The sequence below is a fragment of the Carassius auratus genome, chromosome 46, assembly GCF_003368295.1.
Source record: "Carassius auratus strain Wakin chromosome 46, ASM336829v1, whole genome shotgun sequence".
Taxonomy (NCBI): domain Eukaryota; kingdom Metazoa; phylum Chordata; class Actinopteri; order Cypriniformes; family Cyprinidae; genus Carassius; species Carassius auratus.
This window is the reverse complement of record NC_039288.1, coordinates 6,951,385-6,973,843: the sequence shown is the minus strand read 5'-3', so window position 1 is coordinate 6,973,843 and position 22,459 is coordinate 6,951,385. Positions and strand designations below refer to the sequence as shown.

Here is a 22,459-nt window from a genome sequence, read left to right as displayed (position 1 = left end):
TCTGTTTAAAGTTCACCGCACTGCGGAGGTGTAGCAGCCTCTGCTTTGAAGTGATTGATGACCGCTGCGAGATCTTATACCTGAGCTCCCTGTCACTCGCATGCCATAGGCCAAGAAAACCAGCGTTTCCATGGATACCGTTCCAGAGTTCTGCTTGTTATACCCGATTGGTCGTGCCCTGCGCTGGGTGGGTTGTCCTTGCCATTCTGCCATCTGGCTGTGGTCCGCTGCTCATGTTTGAGGAAGCGTAGACACGAGAATGAGTCGAGTTCTCCGCAGGGGTCTCAGAGGAGCTTCATGGCTGCCTGTCACATTGCATCAAATCTCTGGATCTAATTCCGAGCCAGTTGCAAGAACGCCCGCTCTCTATCAATCACCGAGATGCAAAGACGAACAGAAATGCATTTGACAGACAGAGCCAGAGGTCTCTGTAATGGCCTGTTGGTTTGAATCCTCCTGAAATATTTGGGCTAGCGAGAAGCATGGCAGAACTGTTTCCAGATCTCGGCAAGGTTCTGGTCTGGAAGTGTCTGGAACTTCAGCCTGTGGAGCTCTTAGTGTCACAGCGAGAAAGATGTCCTGTCAGTCAGCAATACCGCGAGGACACACCAGCACGTTTGCCTGAGCGCGCAGTGGCATGCACATCATTACGCAGGCAGGCGTTGATAGCAGGCATTTCTTCCTGACAAGTCTGCTGTCATTTTCCAGGCCGCTGCAGAAAGCTGGCTCAGCCTGGAGCTCGGCGTGCTCTCACCTTGACGACGGGCAGGGAAGAAAACTGATCGTCACCCATGAATTATTGATTTTCTGCAAGGCTACTTCTCTACTTTATCTGAGATGTTTGCATCCGTCCACTACTTGGAACCTGAAAGATGTTACTTGCTCTCAGCAAGTGTCGTTTGGATTCATTGACTCTCTCTCTTTCCCTCTCACGTACACACAAACGCAGTGTTCCATGTGGACGCCTGCATGCCTCACACACTAACTGGTTGCTTGGATATGCAGAGTTCAGTTTTAAAGTTGACACCTACAGCACACACTTGAACAGCAGATTATCATAGCAGCCCAATTCAAAATAGAATAAGCATGGATGAGATTACTTTTACTGTAAATTATAGATAATTTATATCACTCTTTATTTTTGATTAGGGTGGACATCTAAACATGTTTTTTGAACACAGTGTTGAATCAAACTAGATTTTTCCATTTTATTAAGAAAATACAAGTGGTGGGGATATACGATACCACATATTTTTCTTTTTTCACAATGATTAAAGCCAAATATCAATAGGACAAAATCCGTTATTACAGACATTTCAAAAGTTGTTAAATAGGTCTTTGTCTTCCATTCATTGTCATTTTGTAGAACATGATAATTAATTCAAGATTTTCTGAAATTTTAGTACTTAGTATATTAGTAATTAGAATTTGAGCCTGTTCACACCAAGAACATTTACTATAAAAATTACTGTAATAATAACTACATTATTTGTCTTGTTTTTTTTTTGTTTTTTTTGTTTTTTTTGTAAGAGCAAGCTGCAATTGCCCGCTACATTAAATTCTTAATCTCTTTAAATCCAGGTGGATTTTTGATTCACTAACCCCCCCCCAAAAAAAAAAGGTTCTACCTGCTGCAGTATTATGTACCTCCGTTATAAAGGCAAGTTAACACCAAGAATGCTTGCCATAAAGATGAAATATAACTGTTCTGTTAACTACATTTATTAGACAGACAGTACCTTTAGGTTTATTAAATGCATTCAGTAGGGTTTTATATTTATTTATTTTTTGTCACTGAATGACTGCTGGTTGTGACCATTTTGGGTTTTCAGCGTTTCTGCTTAAAATGAACAGAATAGTTACTATCCTACATAATTTACTAGTAAAGTTAATTTCTAACACTGAAGCTTATGAAGCACATTCGATTACTTGATGCTAAATAAGTAATAAAATGATGAATATTTTAGAAATCAATATCTTTATGCCAGTATTAAAGTATACGATTTCACAATAAAGTTTTAGTGGTGTCTGCCCAGCGAAACTCACCTGTTGTATCATCTGCCAAGCAAAATTAGTAGATCTGATCAGTTCTGTGGAACATTTGCAGACCTGTAATGCATAAATACAGCTTGCATTAATGCTCTCCTGACCTTTCCTTGTTCTGTTAAATAACACTTGTGAATACGATCTCTTTTTTAGCAGTGCTGTAATGACAATGCCTTCCACCACTTGACCTTGATGTGTTTCAGAGTGAGTGTGAAGAGGGGGAAGAGAAAGCTGGTCGATTATGTTCACAGTTCGAGCTGTAAGCAAAAAAACAAAAAACTAAAACTAAACAAAACAAAAAAGAAATTGTGAATAGTCTTATTTGGTCAGCAGGAGCTCTTCCTGTTTACAAAACACACAGCAGTGGCACATTATGCTATAGCTGGAGTCTGCAATAGCACATGTGATAGACAGGCAGACAAACTGACAGACTTTATTGATCCCTAATGGAAAATTTGGATGGAAATCATTTGCAATATGAAGCTTGAAGTGTAAGAATAAAACACATAAACCACAACCCTAATTCACAAAACAGTTTATCTTACCACTAAGAGTTGCATAAATAGGAGTTAAAGTTTTTAGCTAAGAGTTTTCTCTTAAAAACTCTTCACAAGGCTGCCGAGACAAACTTTTACTTTGGAATAGACAAAAGTCTTAACCTAAGGGAAAGGTTGGGGTTGACCTCGTGGGTATGGTTTATGTAAGCTTGCTTACTAACTATGCCCACGGTGATTAGCTAATAGTATCTGTCAGAGATTTATTCATAGAAATATTGAAGAATGCAATATTATGTTGTTAAATTCAAATAAAGGTTTAAAAATAAAACTGCAAATTGCCACATTCAAATAAAGAATTTGAAATGCAGGCTGCATGTCACTAATTAAACAAGTATATGTTCAGCTAATTGTCAGCCTCTTAAATTTGTGCCTCTCGTAATTAGCGAATAAAATATAAACAGCCTTTTAATTAACAGAGTAGAATAATCATGACTGATAAGGCATGCAAACATAAAAGAAAACCAAACTGGACACAGCTGTTATTCTTGCCCAACTGGTTAATAAAAAAAATGATGTAATCAACCCAGACAGCAACCGGTGTCGGCCCAGATCCGGCCCACATCTGACCCACGTGGATTTCTGATCTGGGCCAACATTATGTTGCTGTCTAGGAAAGGAAAATTTGGAGTTGGGATAACCTTCAAAACCAAAGTTGATACCTTTTTAAAAGCTCATTATCGTCAAATGTTTCTAAATTTACATTACATTTATGCATTTAGCAGACACTTTTATCCAAAGCGAATTGCAGTGCATTTCAGCTATACATTTTTTTTTTTTTTTAATCAGTATGTCTAAAATGTTTACGTTTCAAGGCAGATTGTCGGCAACAGCCATTTTAGTATAGTTTGTGGTTTGGTCTTACTTAGGAGTCCCATTATTTTTAAGCTTTTATGAGCTACTTTTAACCTTAAGATGTTTTGTGAATATGAGCCCAGTGCTGGTTTTCTTTACTGAAATGGTGTGCAGTTGTTTGTGCAAATAAAAATTTCAGTCCCACTTTATACTGTGTACTTACATTTTAATTAATCATTTGATACAATGCACTTATTGTGTACATTAATTTTTTCATTGTACTTATGTTAAAAAAATACCTGCATGTAATTACATCTGAAATTAAATTCTGTACATTTATAATTACACTGTTGACCCATCCCTTACACCTTACCGACCCTTAAACCTACCCATTCCACCAAATCTGTCCCTAACCTTACCCATATCCCACCTCAATAGAAACAAGTGTTTTGCAATACAATATGATCCCAATAAGTATATTGTACTTTTTTATGTAAGTACAGTACAAACATTTTCGTATAATTTTCTGTATTTGCGAATTTCCATAATGATGTAGAAAAGTGGGTGCAAATGACACAAAGTTAATGAGACATCTGTGAGCTGATTACACTGTAAAATCACATATTTTACCAACTCAAACACATCCAGCTAACCACCCCCTTGTGACAGTGGCACTTTCCCCCTGAAGTTGTTACTAATTAGGCATTTAATTACCATGTAAAATCCTGCGACACATGAAAATCGTTAACAGTGCATTGAGAGGCTCTCGAATGTAGAATTGCGGACCCATGTTTGCCACGGTCAACCCAAAGGCATGTAACAGAAAGTTTGTTATTTATCACTGTCATTTATTGGGCTAATAATATGGAGTATCTGTCAATTGATTTATGAAGACATAAAGGATCTGGAATAAGTGTAATTCCTTGATGTGTGTTCTATGATGTGCAGCAATGTTTTTATGGACATACTGTTGCAAAGGACAAATAGAAGTAGTTACTCGTGACATAACTGTTTATCAAAATATCATGCCAACACCAAAGTGCTCCAATCGTGATGATGTAGCACTGAAGAGAAGCCAGACACAGCAGATTGTGATTGTGAAGCCAGACACTCTTTTTAAAGTAAATGTTTTAGTTTACTAAAATACAGTATGCTGATATTTATGTCATTACCAAAAAGACATTAAAAAGTCTTTATAACTGTTTTACATGTACACTACAATTAAAAAATTAATGACAGTAATATTTTTCAGTATCTTTTGAAATGTCTTACTCTCACCAAGGTATTTGATCAAAATTAATTAAAACAATAATATTGTGTAATAGTCATTCTTTAAAATAGCTGTTTTCTACATGAATACGTAATATATTTGTATATAGTTTGAAAGTAAATTATACCTATGATCTAGTCTTCTGTAATTAATATGAAATAATCTCATTATTTTGCAATTGCAAATTTTGAAATAGCAAAATTACTGCCAATAACTTTTTCTTATTGGACAAATATAATATCATCCGCATATTGTGCCAGTTTACTGTTAAAAAAACGTATGTTTCTCACTCAGTGAAGTGGGGTCAATGCAGTTGCTCTTACTGCACTATAATCTACAAGTCTGATTATGACTCTGCTTTAAGATTTTCACAGGTAGCATTTCACCATCTGCTACAGATCTTTTAACCCTCACAATGAAATGATAATAAACTGTCATCATTAATTGATGAGGGCATATTAAATGAGTTGGATATGGACAGAAGGAGACAGTGTAGGCGAAGACGGAGGACCAAAATCCTGCTGATTTTCTACCACCAAGCTTCCCGCTAAATTGGCAATATCCAGATTAATGTCCTTTCAGCTCCAGGTTTCCACCATGATGGTCATTAAAATCTAGACGGTGCTCATTAGAAACGTAGGGGTTGACTTCATTTGAAACTGAATAAAATAATGTCTGAGCCCCGGGATGTTGACATTCTCTTATATGCAGGTAGATCACCCAGCAGGTGTTCTGAAATCAACACATCCTGTTTTGCAAGCTGTGCTGTGTACCTGCCTCCACTGATGATGCTTTAGTATGGTTGAGCCTAGCAATTGTCGGCTGTAGCCATCCGTGTCCACATGAAAATGTTTCTCTTCCTCCCCTCACATGTTAGATGCTAATTAGCAAATATCTAATTAGTGTTAGAAGATTAATCACTCTTGGGAGAGACGGCTTCACTGATGAGATGATGTGATGTGACAAAGATAGTTTCAGAGCTGCTCCTTGCCAAAACACAAATGAAATAAATGGAATGAGCCATAATGTCTGATGTTCATAGATGTTCTTTAGTCAGGTTAAAGGTGAGGTCGACAGACAGACTTTCCTTTAGCATTCGTTTTGTAAGCCTCAGAAATATATTATATTAATTCTTCTTGATAGCATTTATGAGATAGCTTATCAGAAGGTAACGGTTAATGATGTTTATGTTAAAAGCATATTGTGCAGTCCTGTCTCAGTTCTAGTTATCATTTTCATGGGAAGTTCGGCAGTTGCGCTACAGAAAGCTATACGAACACTGTAGAAAATAGACGTTGCTACGGAAATTGATACAGCATTGGTGTTAACTGGCTCAGTCGGGCTTAAGACAGTTGGGCTTAACTGGCTCAACCCTAACCCTAACCCTAACCCTAACCAGATGAAACCAGCAGTTTAATTCCAGGTTGCAGCAAAGTCAGATTGTCCAGAAGAATCATATGTTTCCTGTGGTCTTGTCCAGATGGTTGTCTGAGACAAGGTCTTTACAGGGGATCTGTATCTGAGGCTCTAGATGTCCCGGTCTTCGCTGTCTTTCAGGGCTGTAGAGGTCCTTTCTAGGTGCTGATCCACCATCTGGTCTGGATACGTACTGGATCCGGGTGACTGCAGTGACCCTCTGATCTGGATACAGACTTGATCTGGTGGCTACGGTGACCTCGGAATAAGAGAGAAACAGACAAATATTAGCATAGATACCATTTTTCTAATGATGTAGCAAGTACATTGGGTGTTATGGGAAGTGTTCCTGGTTCCGGATTACCTAAGTAAAGGGATTGTTCACCCCAAAATCTAAATTATGTCATTAATAACTCACCCTCATGTCATTCCAAACCCGTGAGACCTCTTTTATCTTCGGAACACCATCCATCCATCCATAAGCTTCCGCTTATCCGGGGCCGGGTCGCGGCGGCAAGAGTCTAAGCAGAGACGCCCTGACTTTCCTCTCCCTAGCCACTTCTTCCAGCTCTTCCAGGGGGACCCCGAGGCGTTCCCAGGCCAGCTGGGAGACATAGTCCCTCCAGCGTGTCCTAGGACTTCCCCGGCGCCTTCTCCCGATGGGACATGCCTGGAACACCTCCCTGGGAAGGCGTCCAGGAGGCATGCGAAAAAGATGCCCGAGCCACCTCAGCTGGCTCCTCTCGATGTGGAGGACCTTTGGAAGACAGTTTAAGATATTTTAGATTTAGTCCGAGAGCTCTCAGTCCCTCCATTGAACCTGTGTGTACGGTCTACTGTCCATTTCCAGAAAGGTAATAAAAACATCATCAAAGTAGTCCATGTGACATCAGAGGGTTAGTTAGAATTTTTTGAAGCATTGAAAATACATTTTGGTCCAAAAACAGCAAAAACTACGACTTTATTCAGCATTGTCTTCTCTTCTGTGTCTGTTTTGAGATAGTTCAAAACAAAGCAGTTTGTGATATCCGGTTCGCGAACGAATCAATCAATGTAACTGGATCTTTTTGAACCAGTTCACCAAATCGAACTGAATCGTTTTAAACGGTTCACATCTCCAATACGCATTAATCCACAAATGACTTAAACTGTTAACCTTTTTAATTGTGGCTGACACTCCCTCTGAGTTAAAACAAACCAATATCACGGAGTAATTCATTTACTCAAACAGTACACTGACTGAACTGCTGTGATGAGAAAACTGAAGATGAACACAGGGCAGAGACAGATAATGAACGAAACATTGACGCAGATAGATCTGGAAAGTTTGCTTTGATGCATCAGTATATAGGCGGCGTTTGGATGTTACAAAACATTTTCTTTGAGACAGGGGTAGCTGCAGCCTGGAGCAATGGGCACAATGAAATTATGTATTCCAAAAGGTAATTCAGTATAAAAGAAACTACCCCTAACCCCACTCCTACACCCTAACAGACAGCTTTGTCGGTCAATCATGAAGGCCTTTCTTCATGCCCCTACCTTTAGGCACACCCTAAACTTTCGCTATGCCCATTGCTCCAGGCTGCAGTTAATCCTACTTGTTTTCTTTGCAGCAAGTTTTAGCTCATCTTTGGTGTATACTAGCCTTATACAAATGCCCGCAAAGACCACCTAAGTGCCCCCTTTCAAAAATATTGCTCCAGCAGCACACACCTCCCCCACCCACCGATGGTCCCTGAATGCCCCTGTTGAGAAACTTAAAAATAAAAGTTCTTTATTGGCATCTATGGTTCCATGAAGAACCTTATACAAGACTAACTTTCAAAAGGGAGAAATGTCTAAAAATGCTTAAAATATGTTGCTATTAAAAATCAATTAAAACTCTACAGTGCTGTATTCCATTGCAAATTCATGTCTATTTATTATGGCCAAATATGGACAAATGGGTAACATGGTCTCATCCTAGAAAATGTTGAACAAAATGCCTAAATTAAAAAAACACAAAACATACTACGTTGAAAATAGGTTACCTGGGTCACTGCTTGATGTCCAGTGTAAAGCTTTGGTCCTAGAGAGACACCATCTCTTGTAGATATTCCTTTCTTCAGCAGAACATCACATGCATGCAGGTGTACTGGAGGTTATTCTCATCAAACCGGTCTTGCTTTTATCGACACAATGAAAGCTGCTTCTCATGTAAAAGAGAATGCGAGAAACTGGACACGAAGCGAGGCAAAAGGGCATAAGTAATCCCTCTGCCATTGATAGCCTTTGTTCTTCCTCTGCTGGAAGGAAATATCTGATCAGGGCCACCTCTCTGAACCACATTCAATTCAATATCAGCCTTATAAAACCAAAATTTGTGCTATAATTAGTTATCGTCTTCCAAGTCTCAATGTGATCTTTGAGAGAGATAAAAATGGGAAGGCAATTCATAAATATTGCTAATTTCTCAAGTAAGTATACATCTCAAGTTTGTCAGAACAATTTGACTGTCAAGACTGTCAAGTGCATGGCTAGTGGCATTTTACTGCTACATAGCCAAGAGCATCTACTGTGTAAGCAGCTTTACTGATAGCCGTTGGCTTCATGGCATGGCAGGGAAGGTGAACGTCTGCATTCTGTTTTGTGCTTAATTGGGGACCTCGGCAGTTAGGCACAGTGCTGGAGGAAACCTTGAAAAAAATGTATGGTGGTTGCTGTGAGTCTGTCTGATTGGCTCCGAGCTTGGGAAGGAGTGTGAGATTACATCTGATGCTATTGGCACAAACCCATCCATGCAAAATGACACTGGGTTGGAAGATTCATTCAGCAGAGGCAACGGCATTTAAGATAATTAGCATAACGCAGTGAGCTGGATGAGTGACAGTCACACGCAGACACCTGTGCAGTGATTAGCCTAAACCATGACAGCCTGCAGAGTAAGAACAGAGATGCATGAGGGAATGAGCTGCTGCGTCTCAAGAGATGTCATTTTCCCCTTTGTATTAGATTTTTTTTTTTTTTTTTTTTTTTTACCTTTTGGAGAGTATTTTATCTGTGCAAAGTGCATTTAAATCATGTGCTTGTGCTTATTTCTGACCTCATCGATAAAAATCATTATAATTTATATTACTAATAAAACTATCTCTGATTTTCCCTGATCAAATATTAATTATCCTCAAAATTTCCCATTAATATTTTGCTCTTGCTTCTGTAACATGGAAGGAAAATTAGAAAAATCATTGGTCATTTCATAATATATGTGGTATTTCCTCTGTTTCTTCTTAGTCACTTGTTTGTATTTCTCCTGCTTTTCTTGAAATTTATCCCATAAAAACAGAGATGAATTGCTGACCCAATTGTGTCTACCTTGTGTCTAGCCTTGCTACAAAAAAAAAAAAAAAAAAAGATTAAATAAACACCTCACAGTGTTAGATATACCGTATACGTGTGGATGTTGTCAGACAAAAACAGGGGCTGTTTACATCGTATAAAATGTCTAAAATCTTGAGTGGAGGAAAGATTGCGTATGGCAATAGTTTAGGGTAAGGTGTAGAGGTGACAACAATGAAAAAATATCAAATATCAAATATCAAATTATCTGATAATAATGCTGATATGCAGAGTTGATCATTATCATTTGATCATTTTGATATGATAATATTCTATTATTTTATGTAACCCCACCCTCCCCACATGGTAATTGGACCACATGACTAATTTGGCTTTTTCATATATATATATATATATATATATAAAAATATATATATGGATAGATGTGGACCCAAAAACGTCATGTCATTGACCGCTTAACTCTGTAGGAGACCTACAGTGGTCAAATATATCTGGTAAAAAGCTAAGAGAAGCCATATTAGTCCATCATCTACTCACATACATACTGTACAAAGGCACCAGCCTCTGTAAGTACCATCACTTGGGACCATTGAATAATTCCACTACCCTAAGTGCTCTCTATTGGTTTGGAAATTGGTCAGCTCTCATATATCCCACAAGTATTCAAGAATTGATCCTGCATTCTAGTTATAGACCATGGTAAAAGTGAAGTGCCAGCATTATAAGCTGTTAGATGGTATTTTCCAAACTTAGACTCTAGGCACAGGACTGGTGTCTGTTCCTATTCCTCTGGACGTTCATGGGCACTGGTCAGAGAGCAGCTTTACTCAGCTTTACTTTAGGCTCAGAGTCAGAATGGGATTTAGGTGAGCAGAACTGCTCATAGGTCAGCATGAAAGGATAGGTTCTGTAGTAGGTTTTTGCACAGCAGAAACAGGAAGCAGACCCATATGGGAGAGGATGGAGAACAGCAGGCTTAGCTTGGCTATGTGAAACCAAGCAGGCACAGGGCAACAATGTGCCAGCTTGAAGCTTCATAGGAGCATTGGACATCTAATAGTCAGTTATGCCCTTACAATCACCACCTGAATAAGACTTGATCCTTTGGATTACATTTAGTGACTGGGCTTTGAAAGCTATAACAGTGCTTAGTGGGGTGTTTTATTTTTTTTTTTGTTTTTTGTAGACTAAGTCCGGGGTTTCCAGAGACCCCCACTTAGCTTTTTACCACATACAAATATATATATATATATATATATATATATATATATATATATATATATATATATATATATATATATATATTATGTTGCTTTTATGTTATAAGTGATAAGCGGGTAATTATAAAGCTTTTTATGTTGTTTCTGTTCTTAATGTAAATGTATTAATATATCATTTCAAGGTACATGATATGTGTCCTGTATGTTTTTATATTTTTTCCTACCCACTATAATTTTAGATGTACAAGCACAAATAATTTTTCTTTTAAATTAAATTATTGTTTTTTGTATAATACAACATTTTTCCAAATCATTTTACGATAGATAGATAGATAGATAGATAGATAGATAGATAGATAGATAGATAGATAGATAGATAGATAGATCTATCAACAAATTTATAAGTTTGACAAATTCATTGAAAAGAAGAGACAAATACATATCTAAAAAAAAGCTCAGAAAGCTCACCACGCATTTTATGGGTCAATCATTAGGTGAAAATTTTCTTTATAAAATATACAGTAACTTATTCAAATACTTGCCGATAAGGAACTATTCACATCATCTATTAGCCTTTAGGTGTTAAAATGGTAACATAGAATAGTAACTGGGTGTCTCTCTTTAATGCAAATACCATCCATGTAGGAGTTACATGAAAAATAATCGTGATATTTGACTAACGTGAGTCAAGCTATCTCTCACTCTCTGCTTCATGAACATTACGGCCACATCCCACCCCTCCCTTCCAATCTGAGCTGCAAGCATCTGCTTTGTGTGGAGTAGAGAGCAGGCACAGTTTCGCTCTGTCTCTCCACAACTAGCTACATTCTTTTGTTCAAGGAATGCATATCTTCTGTTATGCATTTTCATTCGTGTAACTTTCTGAACGTTTACCACCAAAACGAAGCAAAATATAAGAATCGGAGATGAATGGGAGTGGCGTGTAGAACTGTCAACAGAACGCTGTTGCTGTGGGGAGATTTAATAAATCGTTAAGTTTCGCTATGTGCAGATAAACTATCAAACCTGCGAAGTTTTAGGATCCGTTTTTACCTGTTAAGGATTTCGGACTGACTTCACAGCCGATATAGCAGCGGCATTACGAAAAGCCGGGGAGAGATGCACCGCACGGGCATGCACAGGGCGAAAGCGCTCCACCACAATCCAGGTAAGATCAGCCGATTCACTCTGTCACTGACATCAGCGCGTGAACACTCGGCAAAGACGGGCTCGTGGGGTGCGCGCGCCCAGATGAGATTAACGTGAACTTTCTCTGTCATGGGCATGGCCATGAGTAAATTAACTGGTATGCTGGTATGTAAATATAATAAACATATATTTCACATATATTCCTGTATTTGCATAGCCTATACATGAAAACATACAGTTAACAAGCGGTAACCCGCGTATCGTCAAACAAACAAACAAACCCCTTTAAGCTTTTGAGTGAAATACGAAAGGCTGTATCTTGGTTTATTGTAGAAGAAAATATAAGCTTCAAAATTGAGTTAGTTGTTGTGTTTTTAGGAAAGACGATGTCCACGAATCATCATTTTATTTATCATAATTCTGTCATCATTCCTTAATTTTCAAGTTACAGAACACTGACCAGTGATTTATAGCACAAAAATCCTTTAATTATTGGTTTACTGAGACTTCTTATTGCTAACTGTTTTTATTGAAAAGAAGACAAGGATAGTTCACCCACAACTATTTATTTTAATTACATGCATATTGAATGTTTGTGTTGCTCTACTCTGTACAATGAAGTGTATTTGATAGGCTATAGACCTACTGTAAATTATATAGTGCAAACGACCTGTTGAGCTTGTGTGGTGTCCTTCACCAGACGGCTTACCCACAGCAGGAGCTAATGTGATGTAAGGAATACCTAAGGCAAAAAATTCAATAAAAAATAACATGAAATAAAAAATAAATCAAAGGCTAGTTGAAAAAAAAAAATACATTATTACTTAAAATATTTTAAAGCCTTTGCTTTAAGGCAATGAAGTGAATGATTTGAGTAGGCTGTAGCATACTACTCATGGCTAATTGCCATGACTAAGCAATAACGTTCCCAAATGTGTTTTATTTTCATTCTGTATTTGTTTTAGCAGCATTAGTATGATTCATCCACATGCTGTGAACAGTGGCCAAGAAATAATATAGTTAATAATGTGTCACATTGAGCCATTTTAAACTTTCATTTTGATTCATGCTTGGGAGACTGGAAAATGAGCTTTTTATATGCCACAAGTCATCCTAAGCAACTTACAGTACATTATGACGCACAGTTACATTTTTATCGGAAATACAGTGCACATTGATTATAAACACTTACAGAGCAAAACTCAATAGATGTGAGTTGGATTCACTCATATTTAGTGAAATGATGGAGAGGCCACACACTGAGAAGACGGCTGGATAAATCACCCAGAGGTCCAAACAGAAATTAAATGGTCTCCGCCAAGACAAGTCCAGCAGACGCTTTGGTCAGCGTATGTGTGTGTGTGCATGTGTGTGGTAAAAGCATGCTGTCTCCTGCAGAGAAAGGAATCCTTCTTCGTCATCTCTATATGAGAGCGTAGCTGTGCACTTTAGGGAGCTGGGAAGAGAATGTGAGTGTGAGCAGCATATCTCTGCTTTTGCGAGCTTCTTAAAATTAGACCGGCATAAAGCAATTTACCTCAGCCCAGGCCTCTTAGCCCACAAATGCAGGAGACAGAGAGAGAAGAGGGGGTGATTGAAAACCCTCCTGTCCAGAATGTGTGATCAATGGCAGGCAGTTCCACCCTCCCCTTCACTGCCTGTCTCTATCAATTCAGAGCTCAGTGGGCAATCACCCTTCAACTTCAGCTCCATCCACCTCTGTCTCTAACAGAAAGACACTGCGGTGTTCAAAGGCCTGATCCCACCTCATCCACACACCCCTGCTAGAGAAGGCCATGGCTATAGCATCAGTGTTCCTGTTTTACAGTGTGTAATCACAAAGCAACACGAGCAGCTGCACTTTAAACACATGGTGGGGTAAGATATGTAGAGTTTGCGGGGGGAAATAAATCCTAGATCAGTAAATCTTTGAGAAAATAAAACCCTAGAAGTGTATGTGGAGCTGCTTGCCTGTTTTTGACAGTCTCCTTAAGTTCTTCTGAGCCGTCGCTGTCTAATTAGCAGTACTTTTGCATTGGTTCTTGAGCTAGAGGAACCAAATTTTTAAATAGAAAAATATGGAATCCATTAACCTTGCAGGCAAGGGCCACTTGCTGGCATCTCATTAGAGGCGAGGGAAATTGAGCAACACAGCAAAATCTATTATTGTTTGTTAATTTACAGGGGCTTAAGTGTAACTGCAATTTTTCATCAATATCAACTTAATGGATTAGGCACATTGGGAGCAGCTTATAGTGTTTTGGATAGCTACAATAAACACTGTGCTGATAGATACACACATATATACACAGCTTGTGCTGTTTTAAGCAGGTTTCTACTGCATCAGTGTACAGCCTGTTTCTGAGTGCCAGGTGATGTTTCTTCAGTTCTCATTTTTGTGGGCTGTCAACCACAGATATGAAAAATACGACTGCTTCAACCTCGCTCATTAGCAGTGATTGACATCACTACTGACAGGTACGGATAAACTGATATGGATATTTTTGTCGCAAAAGATAACAGTTTATGTATGTATGTACAGTATGTATACACTGTATGTATTAACTTATTTAATATCCAGCCAATAACTACAATCTACAATTTTACACAAGTATGATATATAAATCTACAAGATAAAAAAAAAAAAAAAAACAGGAAAAATGTCGATGTGCTTCAAATGACAGCAAGTACAGTTTTAAAACAGATTCAACTGCAGAAAACAATTTCTTATTTTTTGATTATTTATGTAGGCATGTGTAAATTATACATTTATTTTGGCCAACTTTCTTTCATTTTTGTTTAATAATAGGCGAGCCAACTGTAAATTATGTGTAGTTCCATAAGCATTAAGTCTTATTTACTGGCTTTTATACATGGACCAGTTTAACAATACCTATTATGACTTCTGATACATTGGGCATCTGTATTGATAGCCTTATGGACTAATTTAAACACATTTGAGTGGCCACTGCATTTATTGTAGGGGAGAGCAGGGGCAAAAGTACCATTTTTCAGAAAAACTTCATTTTAAAAGATAATGTTGTAGACAGAGATATATTTCTGCTGTGGCCAGTAACTCAGAAGTGTGGTCTATCAATAGCAGGTGGTATTTTAGCAAATGTAGAAAGACTTCAGTATAATTTCACTTTGAACATAAGTTGCACATTGTCACTTTCGACCCCATCGGTTGGGACGAAAGTAACACACAGGTGGGTCAAAAGTAACACAACAATATAAGCTAGATTTTTTTCTGTTGTCTTATTTTTCTTAAGTATACCTGATTGTGACCTTGTTAATAAGTAACAGCAAACATATTTTATCCTTTATCTTTGCAAAAAAAAAAAAAAATTAAATTACATTTTCATATTTTCATTTTAAATTTAAGTTTAAGTTTAATCAGATGTCTTAAAACCTGACTGTATTTTTTTATTGTAAATTTCAATGTATTTTTATATAATAAAAAAAATTCTACAGAATGCACAATATAAAATTTTTATCACATTAGCATAATAAAAAAACCTCTAAACATAATGTAACAGTAGGCCTATTTATGTTTCCATCCAGTTGTTTTTATGCATGAATTGAAAATGTGCATTAAAACATCTGGAAACACTGCAAATTCACAGGTGGAGGTGTAAAGGCTAAGATACGGCTAAAACATAAACATAAATGTGACGTAGCAGCTTCCCAGAGAGTGATGTTCCTCTATGTCCAGAAACGCCCTCTCAAAAACATCTGGATAAAACCATACCTCTGTCTGTCTTTCTGACCCTCACTAAGACATATTCTTTTGGTATAATATGACATAAACATTTGTAAGAAATTATGCAAGACACAGAAATTCACATTATAGCTTGCACTGGAACAAAATAAATACTTTTTGTGGCTGTAGCGGGACAAAAGTAACAATTGTTACTTTCGACCCGACAGGAACTCCTTACATTTAAACTCGATTTAATTTTATACTGAAAAAAAATTGAAAATGCAAACTTTAGGATGTGTTAAAGCACTAAATAACCTGTAGATTGATCATTACTGGGACACATGAAACAAGAAAAACAACACAACTAATAAAAAAAAAAAAAAAAACGCTTCAACAATTTACTTTTTGTACTCGAAAACAGTTTTACGGACCTAACTTCCGGAAACGATGAGGAAATCACATGATATTTCTCAGCTCCGTCAAGGATTGCATGCTGCTGTCATGCTGGGAATGCAAATGCAGAAAGAGGCTCGGAGAAAATCGCTTTGTTACTTTCGTCCCACGTTACTTTCGACCCCGCTCTCCCCTATGCAGTGGATGTGCACTACTCAATGCTTTAATCTTGGTGTGATGATCACCATCCCATACCTCTGTCACTCAGTCTTGGACATTCATTTCCCATAATCATTTTCCCTGGACATATCAGCACTCACTAGCTGCGTTTTCAGAATAAAAAGGGGTTCTTCCTGGTAAATAAAGTGTCATAAATAAGTGTCCTGTCTTATAAATCTCCCCTTTTAATCAGTGTATGTGTAGTGGAACATGACCACCTCCCGTCCTCGTTTAAGACTGTCATAAACAGACGACTAGTTTTGAGTGCTGAAAGAGGCACTTTTACTACTTTTTTTTTTTCTGCTAAAGTAAAGTTAAGCAGCACAACAGTTCATGTTCTGGTCGGCCCTTAATTAGGACCCAAAGTATGTAAATATAACGCATCCTTTTTAAATCAGCAGCGGGAAACTCTGTATATGCAGTGTGCACATGTCAAGAAGAGTAAATCCGATCAGAAGCTTGTGACATGTAAACGTGCACATCAACCCGATCACTTTATTTACCGTTCATGTAAACACTAGGTTCGGATTCATCAATCAGAATGATTTCATTCTGATGGAAGCAAAACGTGTGCGTGTAAACGCACCTACTGTTTGCACCTGTGTCTTGTTAACCCTGTCTGCTTATATAGTCTGATTAATTCAGTTATTCATTGTGAAGTCTCACATGTGTTAAGTTTTGCATTTATTTGTCATTATGAGGGTGAGTCATTAATGTCATTAATGACTCACCCTCATGTCGTTCCAAACCCTTAAGACCTCTGTTCATCTTCGGAACACAGTTTAAGATATTTTACATTTAGTCTGAGAGCTTTCTGTCCCTCCATTACAAAACGTATGTACGGCCAGAAAGGTAATAAAAACATCTTCAAAGTAGTCCATTTGTCATCAGAGGCTCAGTTAGAATTTTTTGAAGCATCGAAAAAACACTTTGGTCTAAAAATAGCAAAAACTACGACTTTATTCAGGATTGTCTTCTCTTCTGGGTCTGTTGTGGGCGAGTTCACAGCACTGCAGTTTAGTGATATCCGGTTCGTGAACGAATCACTCGATGTAACTGGATCTTCTTGAACCAGTTCACCAAATCGAACTGAATCGTTTTAAACGGTTCGCGTCTCCAATAATCATTAATCCACAAATGACTTAAGCTGTTAACTTTTTTAATGTGGCTGACACTCCCTCTGAGTTCAAACAAACCAATATCCCAGAGTAATTAATTTACTCATACAGTACATTGACTGAACTGCTGTGAAGAGAGAACTGAAGATGAACCGAGCCGAGCCAGATAACGAACGAAAGATTGACTCGTTCTCGAGTCAAGAACCGTTTCTGTCAGACGCGTCCGATTCGAGAACCGAGGAGCTGATGATACTGCGCATGTGTGATTCAGTGTGAAGCAGACTGGCACACAGCGCATCTGAACCGAACTGGTTCTTTTGGTGATTGATTCTGAACTGATTCTGTGCTAATGTTATGAGTGCGGGTAAACCGAAGGCTTGAATCAAGGGCAATCATCGCCAATGACATCATTACGTCGAGCACAAAAGAACCGGTGAACCGTTTTCTTCAACCGGTTTATTGAATCAAACTGTCCGAAAGAACAGGTTCACGGAAAAGAACCGAACTTCCCATCACTACTGGTGATCCAAAAACCGATGCAAGTGTTTATGAGTGATGAGTGTCAGCCACATTAAAAAAGTTAACAGCTTAAATCATTTGTGGATTAATGCTTCCTGGAGACGCGAACCGTTTCAAACGATTCAATATCTTAAACTGTGTTCCGAAAATGAACGTCTTACAGAAGGTCTTGCAGGTTTGGTGAACTAACCCTTTAATTACTTGAAGCTTTTCAATAGAGTTTATTTTGTGGCCGTCTAGTGGTCATAAATTGAAAGCCTTCCAAAGTGCTGAGTTCCATTACACCCCGTTTACAGATCTAGTTCTACAACTGATTTTTATTTTTTATTTTTATTTTATTGTATACACATAATGGTCATTGTCAAAGTCATTCATTTGTGTCTGTGTGCTGGTACTAAAATAAGCAAAATAAATGAAACATAAATTAATAAATTAAATCTGCGACCTGTCTATTTGAACTATTCCTCAGTCCTGTTATTTCATAGGCAAAGTTCATTTGAGCTAAATATTGAAAAAAAGGAAAGTGCTGAGCTTTAAACATCATAGATCATGTGCTTTTGGCAAAACTAATCAACTTTCGATACCGTGCTTTAATGAAAAATGTGTTTTTTTTTTTTTTTAATGCATGCTCCAAGAGCTTCAGTGTCGAGCATAGCATCTTCCTGTGTCTTGTGTTTTTTTTTTTTTTTTTCTGCCCCTTGTTCTGGATTAGTCTTTGTCTGTGTTTCTTGTTATTGTTCGGACTGTTTTGCTGGTTTATGTCTTTTGCCTGTGTTTGGATTGTAATTGTGGATTACCCTCTGAATAAACACTGAATTTGAATCCTTAGCCTTCATGTCTTGGTGCAATTCATGAAATTTATTATTATTATTATTATTATTATTATTATTATTATTATTATTATTAATTAAAGCATCAGACCACAATATGTATGCGTGAGTGCTCACCTGCACCTCTGCTGCTCTCAGTGGGAAGTGAGTGCCAAGTTCACCATTCCCATGGCTGCCCTTAATTAACACACAGATTAAGGTCTCACTGCAGCAATGCAGTTGATTTATTGAATCAGTCATTTGGCAAACCCTCAAATTAATTTGGAACAATGGAAAAATTTATAGATTATTTAGGGTGTATTGATGATTTGTTGTTGTTGACTCAGTGTTTTTCTTTTTTGTTTCCTTTTTTTTTTTTTTGGTGTGCATTTTGGCACTTTAGCAGTTTTACTTCATTATCAGATATCAATTTAATGCTTGTTGGACACTGAGAATAAATATGAGAAGTAATGAGGTGACAATAGTTATTCAGTGAAGGGAGAAAGGACAACAGAACTGGGGGAAAGTGTATGAGAGCAGGCTGAGCTATAAAGAGTGTGTGAATCCATGGTGCTCTGAACACTTAATGTGTTAAACTCGCACATTACAGCTGCTGTTGCAGGGTCAGACTGGAGAGGGTCAGAGGCAGTAAGATGAGAGGGAAGAAAATAATAAGGGCTGGAGAGTTTTGTTGTGATGAATTGATGTAGTGTTTGTGTGTGTGTGTGTGCTCTCACGTCCTTGTAGAGTCTAGGATGGAGATGTAGAAGAGTGTTACATGGCTGTCATTCCTCTGGGACCTTTCTATGCTGAAGTACACAGCTGCAGTGTCACTTGAAACATGGTCCAGTCTGCCGTGTATGATCAGTCTCTTCCACCCATGTTGTCTTTCTCACTCTCTTTGCTTTTTCTTTTTTCTTTTTTGCATTTGGAGAGCACATTATGAATCCTCTTGTCATCTCTTCTTGTCTCATTTCCTCTACTTTTTTGCTTCACTGTTTTTCTTCTAATTTTGTCTCTCCTCATTTTCTCACTTCTTTTTCTATTCTCATTTTGTCTATTTTCCCTGCATCTTGTCTCCCCTTTTCTTATCTCTTTTCAGTTTATCTTTTCTCTAGAGAAGACAATTTTGTTGTACCTGGTGTCATGTTTTTTTTTTTCTCTCCACATTTTACTCTTTTGCTCTCTTGCTGTTGTCACATTATTTATATAATTGTGTCTCCTTTTTCTTGTCTTTTCTTTTATTGTCCTCCCTTATTTCTCTGTTGCAGTATCGTTGTCTCATCTCTTTTCCTTTTTACTTCTCTTGTTGTATTGTCTTGTCTCATCATGCTTTCTCTGCTCTTTTTTCCCTAATTTTCAGTTCTCATCTTTTTCTTCTGCTCTCGTCTTATTGTTTCAAAATTAATCTTGTCTACACTTTCTACACTGTTTTCTGCTATTGTCGTTTTGTCTATCTTTTTCTTTTATCTTCATTTCATTGCTCTTGTCTTCTCTTTACCCATTTTCCCCTTTCTTTTTTACTTATCTTCTATTTTTTCTGGTCATTTCATCTTGCCTGGGATCTTCTCTTCTCTACTTCTATTCTTCTGTCATATCATTTCATCCTTTCTTTGTTTTACTTCTTGTCTAATGTCTTTCTTTCTACTTTGAACTTTGTAATGTTTTTATTCTCAGTTTGTCTCTCTTCTTTCTCTGTTTTAATCACATTATGTCTCTTCTCTTTGTTGTTTTGTCCTCTCTATTCCTTTCTTTTATTTCCATGTTAATCACTCTGAATCACACAGGTGAGAGCGGAGGTGAAAATTATATGCGATCATGTCTTTGCATGTTCTTTTCCTTAATGTTCATACGGTTGTGTATTCACTTGTTGAAATTCTGCTCTGGATTTGCTCGAGGACACTAACATATGAGCATGAAAGTAAAGTGCTATATATGGATGAACAGATGAACATGTGTAGTTTAATATCTGAAGTATATATCACTGTAAGGGCAGGTGGACGCCACTGATAGTGAGATATTATATAGCACAAAGACTCGGGGCAGGACAACAAGCAACATGGATCAAGGAGCACATTAATTTGCAGATATTCCATCCAGCTTTCCCTGACTCTGGCACTGAACACTCACTGCGACAAAGAGAGGATTCAGTGGCTGAATGATATTTTGTTTAGTTTTAGTGGTACCATCTTGTTTTGTAAGACAGAGATAAAGTGGGGCTTGATCCTGTGGTGAGAGCTCTGGCCCACCGATGACAATGACAAATAAGCAGCGGTAAACTTTGTTGGGGGGGTGAGGCTTGGGGTAGAGACGAGTGCCCTCCTCATCCATCACTGGCCTACTCACACAACAAGCACTCTCTCTCTATCTCTCTCTATCTCTATCTCTCTCTCTCTCCCTCACACACACACACACAAGCACACATACAAACACTCAGCATCGTCACCTTTGGGATAAAAAGTTGTTTACATCTCTTCTGTCTCTGTCTCATTCATTTGTCACAGTGATGGAGACTGACCTTCATCTGACCCCTTTGTGTCTTCTTTTAGCAAAAACAGGAGTTTGTACGTGCACATGACTCAAATGATGCTTATATAAAGTGTGTGTTTGTGTGTGAGACAATCTCATATGTGGGCATCAATAAAATATTTTTGTTTTGGAAAGAAATTAATATGAAATGCATGTGTTATTAGTAACAAAACTGTTTAGTTTAATAAAATCAAAGTTCAAAAGTAGAGTATTTTTATTCCTTTTTATTAATTAACCCATTAAATTAATTTAAATTAAAATGACAGTGAAATATATCATTTATAATGTTACAAAATGTTTAGATTTTCATTTTCTAATGAGCAAAGTATCATGAAAAAAATCACAAAAATATTAAGCAACACAACTGTTTTCAACATTGATAATAATAAATAATAATAAATGTGTCTAGCTGTAATATATTGTCCACTGGAGGCAAGAGTATTGAGAACACAAGTGCAGTTTATTGAAATCCAAACCATAAACAAACAAAACGATGATGAACTCAACTTGGCAATAAACATAACATAACATGAACTAGACTAGACCAAGAACAGAACTCACAAAATGAGGGCTATATACACGGTTGCCAGGTTTTCACAACAAAATCTGCACAATTGCTACTCAAAACTACCCCAATCGTGTTTCGAGTGGGGTGCCCCTTGAAAAATCGCATCCCGGGGGTAAAATACAGGTTCTGTAGTTCTGGTCTAATTTGCATTACAGTGGCTAAATATCACGTCATTGGGGTCACTTCAAACCATGGACGTAAAAAACAACCAGCTGAAACAGTGTTAAAATTCACTTGGCAACACTGGCTATCTATATTAAACAATATGGGTCACATGACACAATCCAACCAATGAGAAGCAAGACACATGACTATATGAGGACATGACTGTAGAAGAACTACAACAAATGTTAAACCAAATGAATGCAGTCTTTATGAGAATAAACACTTAAAAAAAATGCTACTGACCCCAAACTTATATATGTAATATTTACATAATTTGGTTATGATTTTATTCTATAGCAATTTCCTGTATGCGCCATGTTTACATTTTGTCACTCCATTTCTATTTGTCTAGAAGTGACGTGGTTTGTTGATGATAGGTGCATGTGCTTTGGATTTCAAACAGATCAATAAAGAGAAAGTGAGAAGTGAGAAGAGGAGTGAATCTTATGATATCTCTCGTTATGTCGAATGACAGCCCGTGTCTGGGGTTTAGAGTCAAACCGTGTTGCATTTTTCTCTTCTTCCCACGTAGGAGAAGAGCCCAGAGTGTCTGCTTTCACACAGACTTCAGAGCATCAGTGCCAGGGTGTCATTTTGCAGGAAAATCTGCCTGTGTCTGAGAAGTGTAGACTCATGGGTCTGTGGGACTG

The 22,459-nt window shown here is 37.7% G+C and overlaps 1 protein-coding gene across 1 annotated transcript in view; it reads left to right on the top strand.

Annotated features, from left to right (window-relative positions):
- The first annotated feature begins 11,309 nt into the window (after positions 1-11,309).
- The window catches only part of LOC113064011 (teneurin-2-like), a 156,192-nt gene continuing 145,042 nt past the window's right edge, over positions 11,310-22,459 (top strand). Inside the window, exon 1 of the mRNA XM_026234506.1 lies at positions 11,310-11,805. Within this exon, the coding sequence (XP_026090291.1) occupies positions 11,757-11,805 (49 nt within the window). The 5' untranslated portion in view covers positions 11,310-11,756. The remainder of the gene's footprint in view (positions 11,806-22,459) is intronic.